Source organism: Centroberyx gerrardi, chromosome 20, assembly GCF_048128805.1.
Source record: "Centroberyx gerrardi isolate f3 chromosome 20, fCenGer3.hap1.cur.20231027, whole genome shotgun sequence".
NCBI classification, from domain to species: Eukaryota; Metazoa; Chordata; class Actinopteri; order Beryciformes; family Berycidae; genus Centroberyx; species Centroberyx gerrardi.
The window spans coordinates 16572439-16588724 of NC_136016.1; the positions used below are offsets into that span (position 1 = coordinate 16572439).

The 16286-nt window shown below is 38.0% G+C and overlaps 1 protein-coding gene across 1 annotated transcript; it reads left to right on the plus strand.

Moving 5' to 3' along the window:
* Positions 1-374: 374 nt before the first annotated feature.
* On the plus strand, positions 375-15034 carry LOC139919093 (integrin alpha-M-like). The gene is made up of 30 exons (XM_071908687.2): positions 375-525; positions 2112-2214; positions 2451-2548; positions 3145-3215; positions 3739-3853; positions 4581-4708; positions 4885-5030; positions 5856-6006; positions 6385-6535; positions 6969-7042; positions 7330-7453; positions 7904-8034; positions 8164-8316; positions 8414-8626; positions 8778-8911; positions 9541-9680; positions 9785-9936; positions 10151-10276; positions 10815-10888; positions 11249-11390; positions 11518-11616; positions 11757-11836; positions 11975-12061; positions 12195-12264; positions 12363-12461; positions 13571-13651; positions 13861-13971; positions 14085-14198; positions 14282-14392; positions 14782-15034. The coding sequence occupies exons 1-30, from the start codon at positions 489-491 to the stop codon at positions 14878-14880; spliced, it is 3414 nt and encodes a 1137-aa protein (XP_071764788.1). The 5' UTR covers positions 375-488; the 3' UTR covers positions 14881-15034.
* Positions 15035-16286: the final 1252 nt, after the last annotated feature.

The window sequence follows — 16286 nt, forward strand, 5'->3', positions numbered from 1 at the left end:
TATTTATTATACTAACCATTATTTATCTGTCTTCTATGTTCAGACGCCAAACATTTAAATGAACAGCAGTAACCAATATTACATTTTGGGAAAGATAATCTAGTTGCCTTGAAACTTGAAATTAATGAATTAGAATTATACAATGTAATAATTAATAAGCACACACAATTATACAATGCCTCTAATGTGTGAAATCCAGCGACAATAATGTAGTCAGCATAACCTACAAAATGTTAATATGCTGTGCGTCTAGATAAAACAGAAAGTATGTGTCAATACAAAGACCCTCCTACACACAAGTTTGTTCCTCCTCTTACTGCTTGGCTTGACTCTGAACAGCCAACTTATTATTTCTGCATTTTGCTTTCAACATTTCCCCCCCTGACAGTTTCACCAATAGAAGTAGTTTCCTCCTGTTTTATTTTAAATCAGATCTACGAGTTCAGACTTCACATTACACCTTTAGTGTCTTCCATGGGAGTAACACAATGGACTGGATAATTACTGCTGCACTGTTCTTGTCAGGTAAGACAAAGTTAGACCTCCTGTTTCCTTTCCACTGCGGCTTAGAAAAACGCATATGTAGCGCATATACCGGAAGCACAAGTGACTGAATAATCATATATTTAAATTTTAGTTTCTACAATGATAGTAAAATATTGTCATATCAGCAATAATGAAACATTTTTATTTCATTTATAACATAGTCAAGATGTTCCTGTAAGATGACAAAAGTGCAGTAAAATACTTTTATTCTTCAAATCACCAGGACTAGTAATTGTGATCAATAAGTTAATCCAGAAATATCTTAATCAGTATTATCGTTTCAGTCATGATTGCTCAGCCCCAGTGTGTCAGACTACCTGGCTCCATTCAACGAAGACCCCAAACTCAGAAGCTGTTGAATGCAAATTCAACTAAGTTTTGTCAACCTTAACCCTAAAAAAAGCTTCACACATATTTTTTTTTTTCTTTCTCATTTTCTGCATTGTCTATTAATCCATTCTATGCTATGAATATACAGTATATGGTCATGAAGGTCATGGCTGGAAATAAGTTATAATAATGGGGCTTTATGCTGCGTTCAGGTCATATCGGAAAAAGGGAACAGGATGACATCTACAACTTGTACGTGTTCTAGTGTAGGCCATAAAAAAAAATAAAAAAAAATCAACCATAGACAAACTGCAGCAGATATTACTCCCTTTTTGTATGCAGACATGATTGTATTAGTGTGACTATAACTGATAATTTAGATTTTTATTATCTTGGAATGTTGACAGTTGACACTTCCACTGAATGTGGAAGTTGGCCTACTGGCTTTTCCCAGTCGGCTGCTCGTATTTATGGTAAATTTGACATGACATGAATGTGGTATTAGTAACCAAGGAGGGGGTAGAAGCTCAACACTCAGATATTCACACCTGGGACACTGGCAGCTTTTGCTTCTCACCTACACAGCTGCTCTGACACTCTGAAACAGACTTTCTGCAACCACTTTAGTGATATTTCACCAATGATAAGTTCCATGAGTGGCATCGGTGGTTGAGTTGAGTTTATTTTTAGTTTAGTTTATTTTTGTCCATTTTTAAAAAACAAAAATCAAAACAAAACCTCAAAAGTATAATTCCCATGCCGGTTGCGTGTGTGTGTGTGTGAGTCAGCTTATCACCACAACATTTGTCATCGTTCATGCATGAATCAATGCTGAAAAAAGGAACAAAAACCACACTAAATAATGCTTTCAGTTACCCTTACTTGCGTAACATTTATCCGAAGTTGGTCTCCCTATAGGGATAAATAAAGTATCTATCATTTCATCTGGATACAAATGGATTCTTGTCAATAAAACAACTGTTATATCAGAAGTTGGACGAATGTATCCATCATTAAGTTTTAAATTAAATATTACTAAGAATAAGCATTAACAATAGGTAGATATAGATAGATAGATCGATCGATAGATAGATAGATAGATAGATAGATAGATAGATAGATAGATAGATAGATAGATAACCTGCCCTAAAAAGAAATTAGTAAATAAGTTTAAAATGTGCAAATAATTGTTTAAATCAGATAAACTGTCTACTTCTTCCTTCTTCATTCCTCAGTGTTCAAAGCTGCAGTTGGTTTTAACATCGATCCTGTGGCCTGGAAGTCCCTGAGTCAACCTGCTGCAGGTTTTGGATACCAGGTGGTACAAAGACGACAGGAGTGAGTAAAGAGAAAGCACGGATCGGTGTGGGTGAACACGGGTCTACTACGGCCACATGTGTACCATCTTTAGCCTGTTGTGATCAAGAGTTATTTTTCCCTTGCATCATCATGCTCTTTTCTCACAGTAATGAGGATGTAGACATCCAGCATTCATTGATAAAGAAAATGTGGGGTTTCTTGAAGGTTTTGTGCTAACCTATGTTTTCAAATTTGTCTCTGGTCCCTCTCCTCAGCTTGCTGGTCAGCGCCCCCTTTGAAGAGTATTCACAAAATAGGAGGGGACAAATTTATAAATGCTCCACTCGGACCTGCACTGCCATGACAATTCAAGGTAACCAACACCAATTCTAAATCAACATACTAAGTGTTCATCTCCAAATGCTATATATATATCTTGAAAAAAAACAAAAAAACAAGTAAATCATTTAGTAGCTCTAAAACATAGGTACAAGCTATTTTGCGAACCTAGGACTCAAGTTACCCAATCTCCTTTTTAAAAATACATAAGTTATTTTAGTTTTGAGCTATCAGTCATTATGTAAAACTAGGTGTCAATTTGTTCAAACAATTTGCATGTCATTTAGCAGAGAAAGTCTTCATATCTTCATACTGGTAGCACACCAGTATCAGGGGAGATTAGCATTTGATTCTTTAGAAACAGTGTAACCCTGTGTAGTATATACAGTACTGACAGGCTGACATACAGTATCAGAGTGGCTGTAGTCTGGTTGTAGTTATCAGAAGAGATAGCAAAGTCATGTACTTGTGGTTTCATTTGCAGAAAAAATATTGTGAACCCTATACTTTATGCCTATACTTGAACCCTATACTTTAATTATATTTTTCACTTAATTAACATATTAATATACAATATGCAGACTTTTTTTTTATCCCGCGGTATATTATCTTTCTTTCTCCTTAACCCAGTGCCAGATTTTGCAGTCAACATGTCCCTTGGTTTGACAATGACGAGTGACCCAACCACAAAAAAGACTTTGGTGAGCTGGTAAACTACAATGATTTACATTGCAAATATCAATCCAGAGGTCCTATGTACTGTAGTTGGATTACATTTTGAAAGTATGTTGCTGATAAAAAGTAAATTGTTTCTTTGTTTCAGAAAAATGGATAATGGTTGCCATGCAAATTACACTAGTGCATATGTGTAATTTGTCCACAGATTAAATTTAGAACTAGTTACTAGTAGGATAATTTCAAATTCATCATCTTTTTAAATGAATGGATATTAAAAATTAATTGTTGATGCAATGAGTTTTTCTACCCATTACTACCCAAAATACATCAGAATATAAACTGTACATTTCTTGCATTCAATGATGCAATGTTAATGCTAGGTGCATTTAAAAGTTTGCTATAATGGCCACATAATGTCAGGTATATCAGGGACTGGATTTCAGAATGAAATTCTCAGTGTTTTTGCTCTTTGTAGTAGGGCTACCATTTTCTTTCTGCTTGGATTCTACTGTCTGTTAATCAAGACATGACTTTATCTCTTTTCAGGCATGTGGCCCAACCATTCCAAAAGACTGCAAAAGTATCACTAAATACAATGGCGTGTGCTTGCAGATAGATGTAAATAATAGGTTTGGACTCCATATGCCTTCTTCTCTTGAGGGTAAATATGTTGATATGAAATGCAAGAAGCTGCTATAAAATGTAATTTGAAGGTGACATCACTTAACACTTCACCAGTCCACTTTTTCCACAGTATCAAAGGCAGTGGTGAAAAACCAATAATAAAGACAGTGTTGAGAACATGCTGATAATATTTGCATACCCTGACCTGCACACACACTCAAAAACAAAGCAACACAATATCCATATTGGAAGAAACCAAAGTAAAGGGTTAGTTGCAACGGAGCAAGAGGCATTACAGGAGGGACACATTTTGGTCACACACACTGAGTCAGTGTTTTCACTGGTTCACCTCAGGCCTGGCCGGAATCAGACTCAATGAATTTGAATGCTACTATCACTCTGAGAAAATGTTGCCTACACAATGCTGCTGAATGTAAATAGAATACAAATGCAGTTGTGCCGAATGAAATATGTTTAGAAGTTGCAGCTATACATGCCAAGTAAAATAAATGACATAACTGAACAAAACCACAGAATAAAAAACACCCAGTCCTTGAATCAATGAAACAACCTTGATAGGAAATTGTCTTAATCACTCTGATGTAATGCCTCCAGGCAGAACAGCATTGGACCAAAGCTGGGCATGAATATGTCTTTGTATCTTTCTTTGTGTTTGACAATCTTAACTCACTACAGCCTCTTAAATGGCACTTAAAACTGACATCAAAATTGTCAGACCCTAACCCATTTCTTTTCTTTGACAGAGTGCCAAATCAAAGCAGACATTGCATTTTTACTGGATGGCTCAGGCAGCGTATCTCCTAACGATTTCAATATAATGAAGACTTTTGTGAAAGATCTGATCCGCTCTTTACTGGGAAGAGATACAAAGGTGGGATTATGTTCATAGTGCCAGAGAGCATGACTCAGAGAATTCATTCTTGGTCCAATGTTAAATAAAATGAATGATATCATACCACCATATCATGCATTTCTAATTCTTTCAATGCCTAATAGGACTGTTTAATACATATTTCACAAATTTTTCAATTTTTTTTCTTTTTGCAGTTTGCCATTGTCCAGTTTTCATCATATACCTCGATCCATTATTACTTCAATAATTTTCTCAGCTCTGGATCTTGGGAAACTAACATTGATAGAATTGGGCGACATGGTGGAATGACTTACACGGCTGAAGCCATCCGACAGGTTGTGTACGTGCCTTTGTAATAATAAATAATAAAGGAAGTCAACAATATGGTTTTCTCTAGGCCTAATTGAATAATTTCACTTGTAATTTTTTTGGGGAAAAAGCTTCATATGGTGAAAATAAAAACAAAACAGGCATACAACAAATGGACATATATGCCTACAAAGTGTGAAGACACTGTAACGTGTCTAAATTGGCTTCACCACCCCAGTTAGGTGAAATACAAACATTAGTAGTCTAAAGGTGTACAGCATGGTGTCAGCTAAACAGCAACATGCTTTTGTACTATCTGGAGGAAATGTCTTGCTGCAGCTAAATTGTAGCTACTGCCTCTGTCCACAAGGGGCAGTGTTATGTCGGGGTCTTGATTCACCCTGAAGGGACTTATTTTGCAATGATGACCGGCCCCTTATATATTATCCCGCTTATTACACGGCTACTAAAGACATTAATCATTTGACACAAAATACTGATTTTGAAATTATTTTATTACAAGCTACAGTAATTTACAAGCTTCCGCCAAAAATAGTTCAGCAGGTCAGCAGAACTGTAACCACAGCAACGTATACAAGATTGTCGTTCAGCCTCTAACCAGCAATCAAGTTTCATGCTCTCTGTGTTTGTCTGGAGTAATGAGTAACGTCTTTCTGTCACAAGGTGTCGCCAGTTAATTTGATCAGAAATCAACAAAATCGATATGATTAGATATGAAACAGTGTTCGGTTGTGTTGTGCGAAACAACAATTTTGGAATAACACAAAATATTAATACTTGACCAGTTAACCACATTGCAAGAAAGTGTTTTTAAAGTGTATCTTTCTTTTGACAGCAATGAGGTCTTTTCAACATCAAGGGGATCCAGACCAAACGTGAGGAAGGTCTTGATAGTCATTACGGATGGAAGATCTAATGGTCAGGGTTCCTTAGCAGGCGCAGCATCCTTAGCTGAGGGACAAAACATTGTCCGATTTGCAATTGGGGTAAGATGTTCGGCTCACTTTGACATACTGTAGAGAGAGACTGTTGATATTGCTCCAATAAACCTATAGTAGATAGATCAATAGTGAGATACTGTATTCTGAATCAGCAAACGATCAATGACCAGAAATAAAAAGTTGGGTTACCTTCTCTTTACATTTGAATATGAGTTCTGGGCCCTTGTGCACCAAGTTTAGACCAAGAGGATATGTGGTCAGATCAAACGACTGCAAAACCTTAGGGGTAAATAGGTCACATTGTAACAACGACAACAATAATAATAATATGACCTGACCTCAGACCTCTATGTATCAATAAACAGATCAACTCTGTCACACAGTGCAGTACACCTCTGAAACACTTTTTCTTAATATCTCTAGGTGGGGAATGCATTTAATGATTTCAGCGCAAGAGCAGAATTGGACACCATTGCATCCTCTCCAAAACCAGAGCATGTGTTCAGAGTGGACAACTTTGCAGCACTTGAAAAACTGAGGGAGAGCTTGCAGGACAGACTCTTTTCTATTGAAGGTATAGTTCCCACAATAGTTAGCTAGATTAACATCATTAACATTAACATTTTTACATTTTCAGTTGAATTGAGATGTTCCATTTCCAAAAATTTTATTTTTCATGCGGTTAATTGGGGAGTTTAATTTCAAATTAAATCTCCAGAATGTGATTATACATTAATGAAGAGGAAAATATGAGCAAGTACTTATACTTACCACCTTTTTACTCAAAGAAATAATAATCAATGGCTAATACCTGAAGATTACTAATAACTTACAGAGCTATAATCAAATTTTGAGCGAATCTGCATACTATTTCAATGTAAGCATTCACATAAGTTGTTTCATGAAGTCTGTCACTGTATGGAAATCAACTGAAATGCATGCCTTTTTGTCATGGACACAGATGTTACATTGAGAAATTACTGTCTTCATTCATTTTGCTATCACAGGATCTCAATCTAGTGGTGACTCGTTGAAAATGGAAATGGCTCAGGAGGGATTCAGTGCAGCTTATGTGCCTGGGGTAATCAAAAACAACAGACTTTCGCTGTAGAATATTGTCTCAGAAACACACACACACACACACACACACACACATGCTCACGCCTCACTCTTGAAAAACAGACCAATAATACAGAATGTAACTGATGTATTTATCTGTATATACTTACTTCTTTACTAATTTCTCTGGATTTTCCTCGTGACGAACACACATTTGTATACTTCATCATAAATTAGCTTAGAATTTTATGGAAATATGGAACAAAATGGATCAGGAAAGATTGTTCAATAAAAGATGTGTCTAACTAGGGGGGAATTCAGATGGCTACTGTTGGTGCCTTCGACTGGAGGGGGGGCTACCAGGAATACTCCAGCAGAGGCCAGAGGACCTCCACCCATGAGGCTAATTATATGCAGCCCGACAGTTATCTAGGTAAGAAAATGAATACCAAACTATGAATTGAATGCACAACTGTGAATTGTGATATGCTGTATGCACTGCCCCTCTGCAATCCCCTCTCCCTTCCTTGGAAACCAGAAAAAGGCAACATGAAACACTTGGATGGCGCATATGAGAGCTTTGGGGAAGGAATGAGATAAATGAGGAATAAAGAGTAGTGAGAAAAGGAATAAAAACAAAGGAGAATTTTTTATTTTTTTTGCCTTGTGTTTCAGGTCCTGTTTTGGCTGGGTTGTCTATGGTGGCATAGCAGCAATTGCTCAGTAGCTGGCATGCAATCTCATTCGCTGTTTGCTGAACATAAAACATTTTTTCTCCATAGAAACAGACATTAATGTTCTATCAATGCAAGATATGTACCAGGATTTGACGCTAAACAAATCCAAATGCATCCTGGCCCTCATCTGTGCTCTTTTATCCTAGGTTACTCCATGGCAATTGCCAAAACAAAGAATGGCATCTTAACAATTGTAGGCGCACCAAGATACGATCACAGAGGGATAGTAATGGCACTCTCGAGAACTAACCAAAAGATTGACCCCTTTCCATGGCAGGTTTGTGCTCAAACAATTGGATTGATGTTCTTAGAAGACAATGTAAAGCAGAAAATGATTTTCTTAAATGGAAACATTTGCTTTTTCTTCTTTGTATTGGTTTATATGGATAATTTATGGCTTATACAGTTTCAGATTGGTGCATATTTTGGGGCCGAGGTTTGTGCCATGGATGTGGATCGTGACTCTAACCAGTACACTGACCTAATCCTCATATCTGCCCCTATGTTCGTGGACACAGATAGAGAGGGAAGAGTTTACATCTGCAGCCTAACTGGTTTGGTAAATGGTGGTTTTATTTTGTGCCTTTAAATCCATCTATTTGCTATTGGGCATGACGATTAAAACATTGATTCTCATCCTTTTTTTTCCACACCAGATAGTTGACTGTCGATTCGAAGCTCCAATAATATTGAAAGGGGATGCAGTCGAAAAAGGAAGGTTTGGGTCATCTCTTGCCCCACTGCCTGACCTTAATGGTGATGGATTCAACGATTTGGCCATTGGGGCACCTTTGGAGAATGATGGTCAAGGAAGCATTTATATATTCAATGGTGAAGGAAGAGGAACAATCAATCCTACAAACTCACAGGTGTGTGAGAATCAAAGTTGCAACAAAGAAGCTTTGTTAACAGATCCAGTGTGCATGGATTCATATGCCCCACTGTATTTGCTATAAAAATACAACCCAGAGATTACAATTTGATCACATAAATGAAAATATTCTCTTTCCATTTGCATAGAGAATTGCTGGCTCTGACGTCCAGTCAGGACTGCAGTTCTTTGGCCTGTCGATCAGTCAGTCTTCTTTTGATCTTAGCAGAGACAGCCTACCTGATTTGGCAGTGGGCTCAAAGGGCACAGTGCTCTTACTCAGGTAACTCTAAAGTGTTATTGTTGTACTCCCTTGTATAATGTGTATTGTATTCAAAATCCTTTTTCACTTTGTATGAGCCTGTAAACATAGGATTTGCACTTTTGTGAGTCCCACGATCTGTAGTGGAATACAGCTGAATTCTAGCTTTTAAATACTCCCCAGGTCAGTTTGTGTTAGTAAATATTTACTACACTGATGTATTTATCACTCTGATGTACAATTTCAAAGAGAGACTGTGACAGTGTCCAGGATGATTTCCTGGAGATAAGGGCACATCACAACAACAATACCATCATATATTCTTTGGATGAAACTTTGACTATAAAAGTTCAGACAAACATTGCATGAGCCCACAAAGTCAGTCTTCCATCTGTACATTAGACACAGACACAAAGTAGAGTCTCTTGTTACTAACTTTAGGACAGAATTGTTCACAAATACTGACTGGATGGCATCAGGCAGTTAGAAGAAGATACACCAGTTCTCAAGTTGAGTGGTATTCCTCTTATTTTATCGTACCATAAAAACGCAAATCAAATGCTTACTATTCAACTATAAGAATTACGAAGGAAAGGAAATGATTCATATATTTGGCTAAAGTATGCTTCCTCTGTTCTGCCCACTTCCAGATCACAGCCTATAGTAATGGTAGAAGCACAAGTGTCATTCAACCCAACCAAAATTCCTCCTAACAACGACTGCTTAAATCCCTTGAGCAACACAGCTCAAATCTGCTTTACCATGACGCGACACTCAGAAGTACAGACAGGTTTGGGACCTTCCTTAGTTTTTGTAAACCACTGAGCCATCTTCTATCCATCTGAATACTTGTGTATGACGGTAACCCTTTAATGAAACTCTAATCCGTTCCAGCTCAAGCGAGGATTAATTATACTTTAACACTGGATTTCACCCGCAAGGCCCCAAACCACCGAGCTAACTTCAATGGGAAACAACGAGAGGAGACCAAATCTTTTATTCTTAACCTACAACAACTATGCTTTCGGCATAACTTCTTCATTGAGGTGTGTTGTTTATACGCCAGTTTCTGTTGGGTTTTGAATAACATTAGGTAAACCTACTACTAATAGTAGTTTAGTATGAACTACAACAGGACCCTCATTTTTGTTCCCTGTGTCCTGTTGAAGTTTCCTTTAGGAAGATACTGAATTCCTCCCATCTGGGCAAACTCTCACTACAGCGCTGATAGTTTTTCATGACAGTGCTCTCTTGTTACAGGCTTGTCCAGATGACGCTCTCAATGAACTTTCTAATGAGCTTAGATTCACCTTTGAGGGTGTGCCTTCTTCGGAGAGGCTCAGGCCAAGTCTTGCCCAGCAGGCTCAGACAAAAACCTATCATCCTGTAAGTTTTCTTTTATGGGTGCCTTCATTTGTTTGTTTGTTTTAATTTGCTAACATCTCTGGCATGTGGATGATCTTTACTGAGTCTTAGTTCATTAACTGAATTCATATTGATTAATATACAATAAAGAGCTTTCTGTTACACATTACATGTCATCAGAAGGCCATCATATGTCCTGGCTGTTGGGAGAATACATCTTGTCTCCAGAAAGTTTTGGGGAATTAAGAAAAACAGCTTTATTTTTTAATTGATGGTTTTTTTACACTATTTAGTGAGTTTTTAATAAGTTTCATGGGCCCTAGTGTCAAAACACGTACTCATGAGACAATGTAAACTTTCAAGTCAACTAAGTTAAGTATTTGCAGTGCAATAAAATGGCCAGAAATCATGCTGTTTTAACAAACTTCAATGGTAATTCCATTTATGTATGGGTTAGGGTTAGGGTTAGTTTTATCCTTTATCATGTCAATGTTGGCTGTTTGTTGTTTGATACAGACCTTTTGGATTAACATGGTTGACTTCATCCCCTCTACCACAGTTAGGGTTTGAGATCAACTGCGGCGCTGATGACAACTGTGTTGATAACCTCAAAGTGGATTTCAACTTCACCAGGTGAGGGGGTTGGGCTGTGTAGAGGAAGGATGATGCATTGTAGCTCTGTGTTCTGGCATTTAAGAAATGACGCTGATAAGCCTGATGGGTGCACTATGATTAATTGTCTCATTTTGACAAAACTTGCGGGGATGATGCATTTTGTCACTATGCTCTGGCATTTAAAAAAGTATCATTGGTATTGCTATAACTAAAGGTCAAAATTTTGAACTTGGAAAGGCCATAACTTCTAGACCCGCAGTCCAATCTTGATGAACCTTGGAGAGATGATGCATTTTGTTACTGATTGGCCCAAGGGGTGCCTGCCTTATTTGTGGGGGGCAACATGTTTCACTCGTCTCTTTTCTCATAATCTGTCAGATCTTCAGAGGTTAAAGTGGGCATTGATGAATTGTTGAACGTCACCGTGTCAATGGAGAACACAGAGGAAAACTCTTACAACAGTCGTGTCATTCTCACATACCCAGCTGAGCTCTCGTACAGGAAGTTCACACCACTGCAGGTAACGTACATGAATCAATCAGTTTCAGCGTCATCTTCCCAGATTCATCATTCATGGTGACGTGTTCTCTAACGTCATATAGTGTTTCTGGTTGATGTGCATTTTTGTTTTCTTCATTCTCATAAAGGGAAGAGTTGAATGCAACTCTTTAGACAGTGAAGACGGTTTAACGCGGGGAAAGAGTGACTGCACCATTGACAAGCCTATTTTCAAAAACAACGCCAAGGTTCGTCCTTTGTGCCCAAGCCTTTCTTCAGGTCTCACACTGCTGCAGTGATAGTTAACCCAAAACAGGAGGCAATGTGATTACAATTAAGATTGAATTTTGAGTGAACAAATCACATCCTCTCATCCGTTTCATTCTAGGCTCTCTTCATCGTCTCCTATGGGATAGATAGCAACAGTCAACTTGACAGGAAGATTCTTATTACTGCAAATGCCACCAGGTACTATTCATCTGGAAATCTATAAGCAGAACACTACAAACTGTGTGTGTGTGTGTGTGTGTGTGTGTGTGTGTGTGTGTGTGCACTTCCTATTGCCATTTCTTAACATTTCTAAAATTCATTTCTCATCTCTTTTAGTGGAAATGTTGAGCACTCCCAAGAAAGTGAACTTTACAAAATGAAAGAGATCGCTGTGAAGTACAGCATTTTTGCTTCAATTGAAAGGTTTGTGTTTTTCCTGTTCTATTTTAGAAACATATGCAATGGATAATTTCTTTAAGAACTTTAAAATTAAACTGTGTTACATAATGAATGTTAAAAAATGTTCTTGTGTCAAACATTTAATTTTTCTGTTCAGTTCACTCAGCTACACCAATTTCAGTTTTGGAAAGAATAATTTGCAGAAACCAGTCCAACATTCAATCATGGTAAAATATCTTATAGAATTATTTTAAGCTTCATTGACTTGATCCAGCCTGGAATTTATTGCTGAGTAATCTGCCCCTTGTCCTCCCTCTCCTCTCAGGTTTTAAATGTTTTGAGAGCGGTCGATATGACTGTGGTGTTCAAGGTGCCAGTGAAGCTTGGTGACAAAGACATCTGGGTGGATCCTAGAAGTATCCAGGTGACATATGTGGAAGCTCAAAGTTGCCAAAACCTACATGTTTCTGTGGCTATTTTTCATGCAGTTATAGTTATGAATGCTTAAAGGATAAGGCTGGTGTTTTTTAATGCATTGTTTACCACCAACAAATCCTATGAAAATAACAAAATCAGCAATGATTTTGTTTTGCCAACAAGTCTCGTCCATGTAGCCGGTGCCCAATGCAGCCATGTCCCAGCAGCCATAGAACTCCATTGTATTAAAAAAACGATTAAAAACACATCAAAGAGCCATGCCGTTGCTCTGGGCAACATATTTCATCATCGCGATGCACCGGGCCAGCCGACTTTTTCCTCAAACAACTCAATAAGCTGGCTGTAAACACGTTTGCGATCTCAGGAAAGTAGTTCCGTAGCACCGAAAATAGTCCCCGGCGTAATGAAGAATTTGTTCTCATTTGAATTTGATTTGGTAATAACTACAACAGCCTGACTTTTCATGGTAACAGTTAGCGATTTTTAAAATTGAAACTATGTCTTTGTGAGCTGTATTTCAAGGTTTTTAGCATACAATTGGAGCCAATGACTTCCGGGTTGACGGCTAAAAACGGTACGTGGGAAGTCAGAAAGTAACGGGAGTAGAGCAAACGCATTGTTGATTTTATTATTTTCATAGGATTTGTTGACGGTAAGCAATGCATTAAAAAACACCAGCCTTATCCTTTAATACTTATATATCATAATGCATGTTCCCAAATGTTATCATGTCGAGGACCGTACTTTTGACAACAGATCCCCATTTGATAAAGGTTTTGTCTCAAAGACCCCGATTCAAGTAGGTTTTTATTGTCTCTCTAATAATTTTGCTTGGGACACTCTTGAGCCCCCTCAAAGACCCCTGGCCCGACCCATTTTCATACACGTATGAAAATGGGTCGGGCGGGTTCGGATATGTGTATGTGTCGGATCGGGTGGTCGCGGGTTGAAAAAAACCTGACCCGCGCAACACTACTGTGTACATATATATATATATAATAAATGATTCAACTGAATGACTCAGGTGACATGTTCTCTAGTCATGGGTTCACATCATATTCTCAGCCGGGCTAACATGAATCAGCTCTATTTCAGATTCAAGGCTGCCAAAGATACAAAGATGAGGAACCTACTGTCCCAGATTTTGTGGCTCAGCTAAAGAAAAATCAGACAGTGGTAAATATTTTTCACGTACAATTTTCCTTAGAAAAAATGGCAACAGGCCATATAGTTTGAAATGTCCATTATGGCATTTAGTAAGTGTTGTATAGCTGCTTGTAGTTGTATGCAGGTATATTTCCTAAAACTATTCAATTACATTACATTGCCTTAGAGTTTTCTTTGCCTTCAGTAATAAATCTATTCCCTCTCTTAATCATCCATAGGACTGCTCTGTAGCCAGGTGCTCAGTGTTCAAATGCAATAAGTTCATGGGAAAAAATGACCGCGACATTTACAATATCTCTGCCAATCTTAGTTCTGGATGGATAGAACAGGTAAGTCATGTGTAGTCTATCTATAATATTTAACAATTTAATTTAAATCTCCAGAGCTAACGCTCAAATGAAACTAGCGCTCATCCTACTCCCTCTTTGTCTCAAACCCATAGATTGGACTTATGTCTGCCAAATTCCTCCTGATCAGCACAGCCACTCTGGAGTATGACAGAGACCAGTACATCTTCTTTTCAACAGGGTCCCAAAATAACCCTCCTGTCCGAAGGGTAATTACACATTTGTTTCACTTGTAAGTGTTTAAAAGACTCTGAATGTGATTTTTGATCCAAATGTCACTCCCACCCCTTAGATTGAGGCAGAGGTAGAAGTGTATACTGAAACAGACCTCACCAAAGAGATCGTTGGAGGATCCCTGGGAGGGCTGGTTCTGCTGGCTTTGATCACTGCTGGCCTATATAAGGTAACACACCGTGGATATGTTTATTTCAGGTTATTACACGGCTTTGTTGAATACTCAATTCTGATTGGCCAATGGAGGCATTCTGGGGTCTGTTATTAGATGTTCAGCTTTGTATGTGCGTTTGTTCTTTGGTTCGTGTGTAACGCTTTTTGCATTGCACAGTGCGTAGGGGAATTACGGTATACACTCTTTCAGTCTCTATGCATGCTCTACATAAGAGAAATACAGTGTGCGCTTGTACACCAGGCAGTACGGTAGAAGTCAAACAAGCAGTAGTCAATACTATAATTTTATTTATAACTTTTTTATTTATTGTACAGCTCTAATGCTGGATTGATGTGTTTATCATTACCTTTCTCTCCATGTAACGATGTGTTTCCTACTCTCAGGCTGGGTTTTTCAAGAGTCGGTACAAGCAGATGATTGAGAATGAGGCAGGAGAAGCACAAGGTCCGGGGGGAGATGGAGAGGCACCACCAGCAGAATAATGAACACAAGGACAGATTACATCCCACAGACACCAGCCATTTCCATAAACTATACTCACAATATTAGCATGCTGATTACAGCAGTATCTCCTATGTGCTTAATGTAACATACTACATGTTAACTTCAACACATTAAATTTGATCCATACTCAAGCACAAAGTTAATTTTACCATTACTTGATGTTGCTTTAACATCACAGACAACTTTTCATCTGAATGTCCACTCAATGAAATGGAAAATGTTTAACACATGGCATTTTACTGGAAGTATTCTTATGTTGGAAAAATATTACAGTGCCACCATTTTCAATTCAATGTACAGAAAAAGCCGTATGATCAGTAATTTATGTACTAACGTGGTAGGAGCATGTGGCTTATAAAATGACCCTACACGAGCTAAGTTAGCTGAAATCCAAATTTTGAATTGTTATGGTAGGCAAATTGCTATTTTTATATATTTGCTTTTAAATTGTTACAAATTATGTTCTTAAATGAATAGCTCACCCAAAAATGAAAATTCATAAAAGTCATTATCGACTCACCCTCATGTCGGTTGAAACAACAGTGAAGTTTGTATGTCTGTAACACACAGGGAGCTAACGTTAGCTAGCGCAGCTCCGCCTTTTCCTAAACATAAGTCCTGGTTCTTTGGAGTTCCAAAAACGGCAACAAAAAAAAAAAAGACCTTAAAATTACTCCAAATCCAAGTGTGTTGTAGCCAAATGATTGTACTGTGGGTCCAAAAGTCCAATATTTACCTCATTATCTCTTTTCCACACTTCTTAACTGGCTAACTGTCACTAACAGTGCCAAGCAGTTGCTGCCTTCATATGCTGTCGGAAATATTGCATTTGCGAGTAGAGTGCACTTGAACAACCCAGTGAAGTGGTAAATGCAAATGGAAAAATCGAATTTTTCATGATACCAGTACCCAAGAAGCGAAGATGTGACATAATGTTTAGGTGTCACGCATATACAACAACTTTTAGCCAATAAACATATTAAAATATCAGTTATAAAACTCAAGTAGCTCTGTACCACTTCTAAAATAATCACCAAAAAAGCTAGTTTTGTTTCAGAGTCCATTTGTTATGGCTGACTAAAAGTACTTGAATAAGCAAGGACTTTAAAAGTGGGAAGGTCGAAATTACGAGGAGCACTTGAAGGCAGCAGGATTCTTCCACCAGATCGCTGTAGAGCGACCTGAATGGGGAAAATCTAGGAGATAATGAGGTAAATATTGGACGGTTTGAACCCACAGTGCAATCATTTGGGTTCAGAATGCTGTTTGGAGTAATTTTATGGTCATTTTTGCCATTTTTGGAAGTCTAAAGAACCAGGACCCAGTCACTTCGGTTGTTTTGGCGAAGGCTGACATGGAGCTGTTGAGCTAGCTAACTCGCTGT

Coding starts and splice junctions, on each gene's coding strand:
- LOC139919093 (XM_071908687.2), top strand. CDS start 489: ATGGACTGGATAATTACTGCTGCACTGTTCTTGTCAG. Junction 13,652..13,860: donor TAAAGAAAAATCAGACAGTG/GTAAATATTTTT, acceptor AATCATCCATAG/GACTGCTCTGTAGCCAGGTG. Junction 13,972..14,084: donor GTTCTGGATGGATAGAACAG/GTAAGTCATGTG, acceptor TCAAACCCATAG/ATTGGACTTATGTCTGCCAA.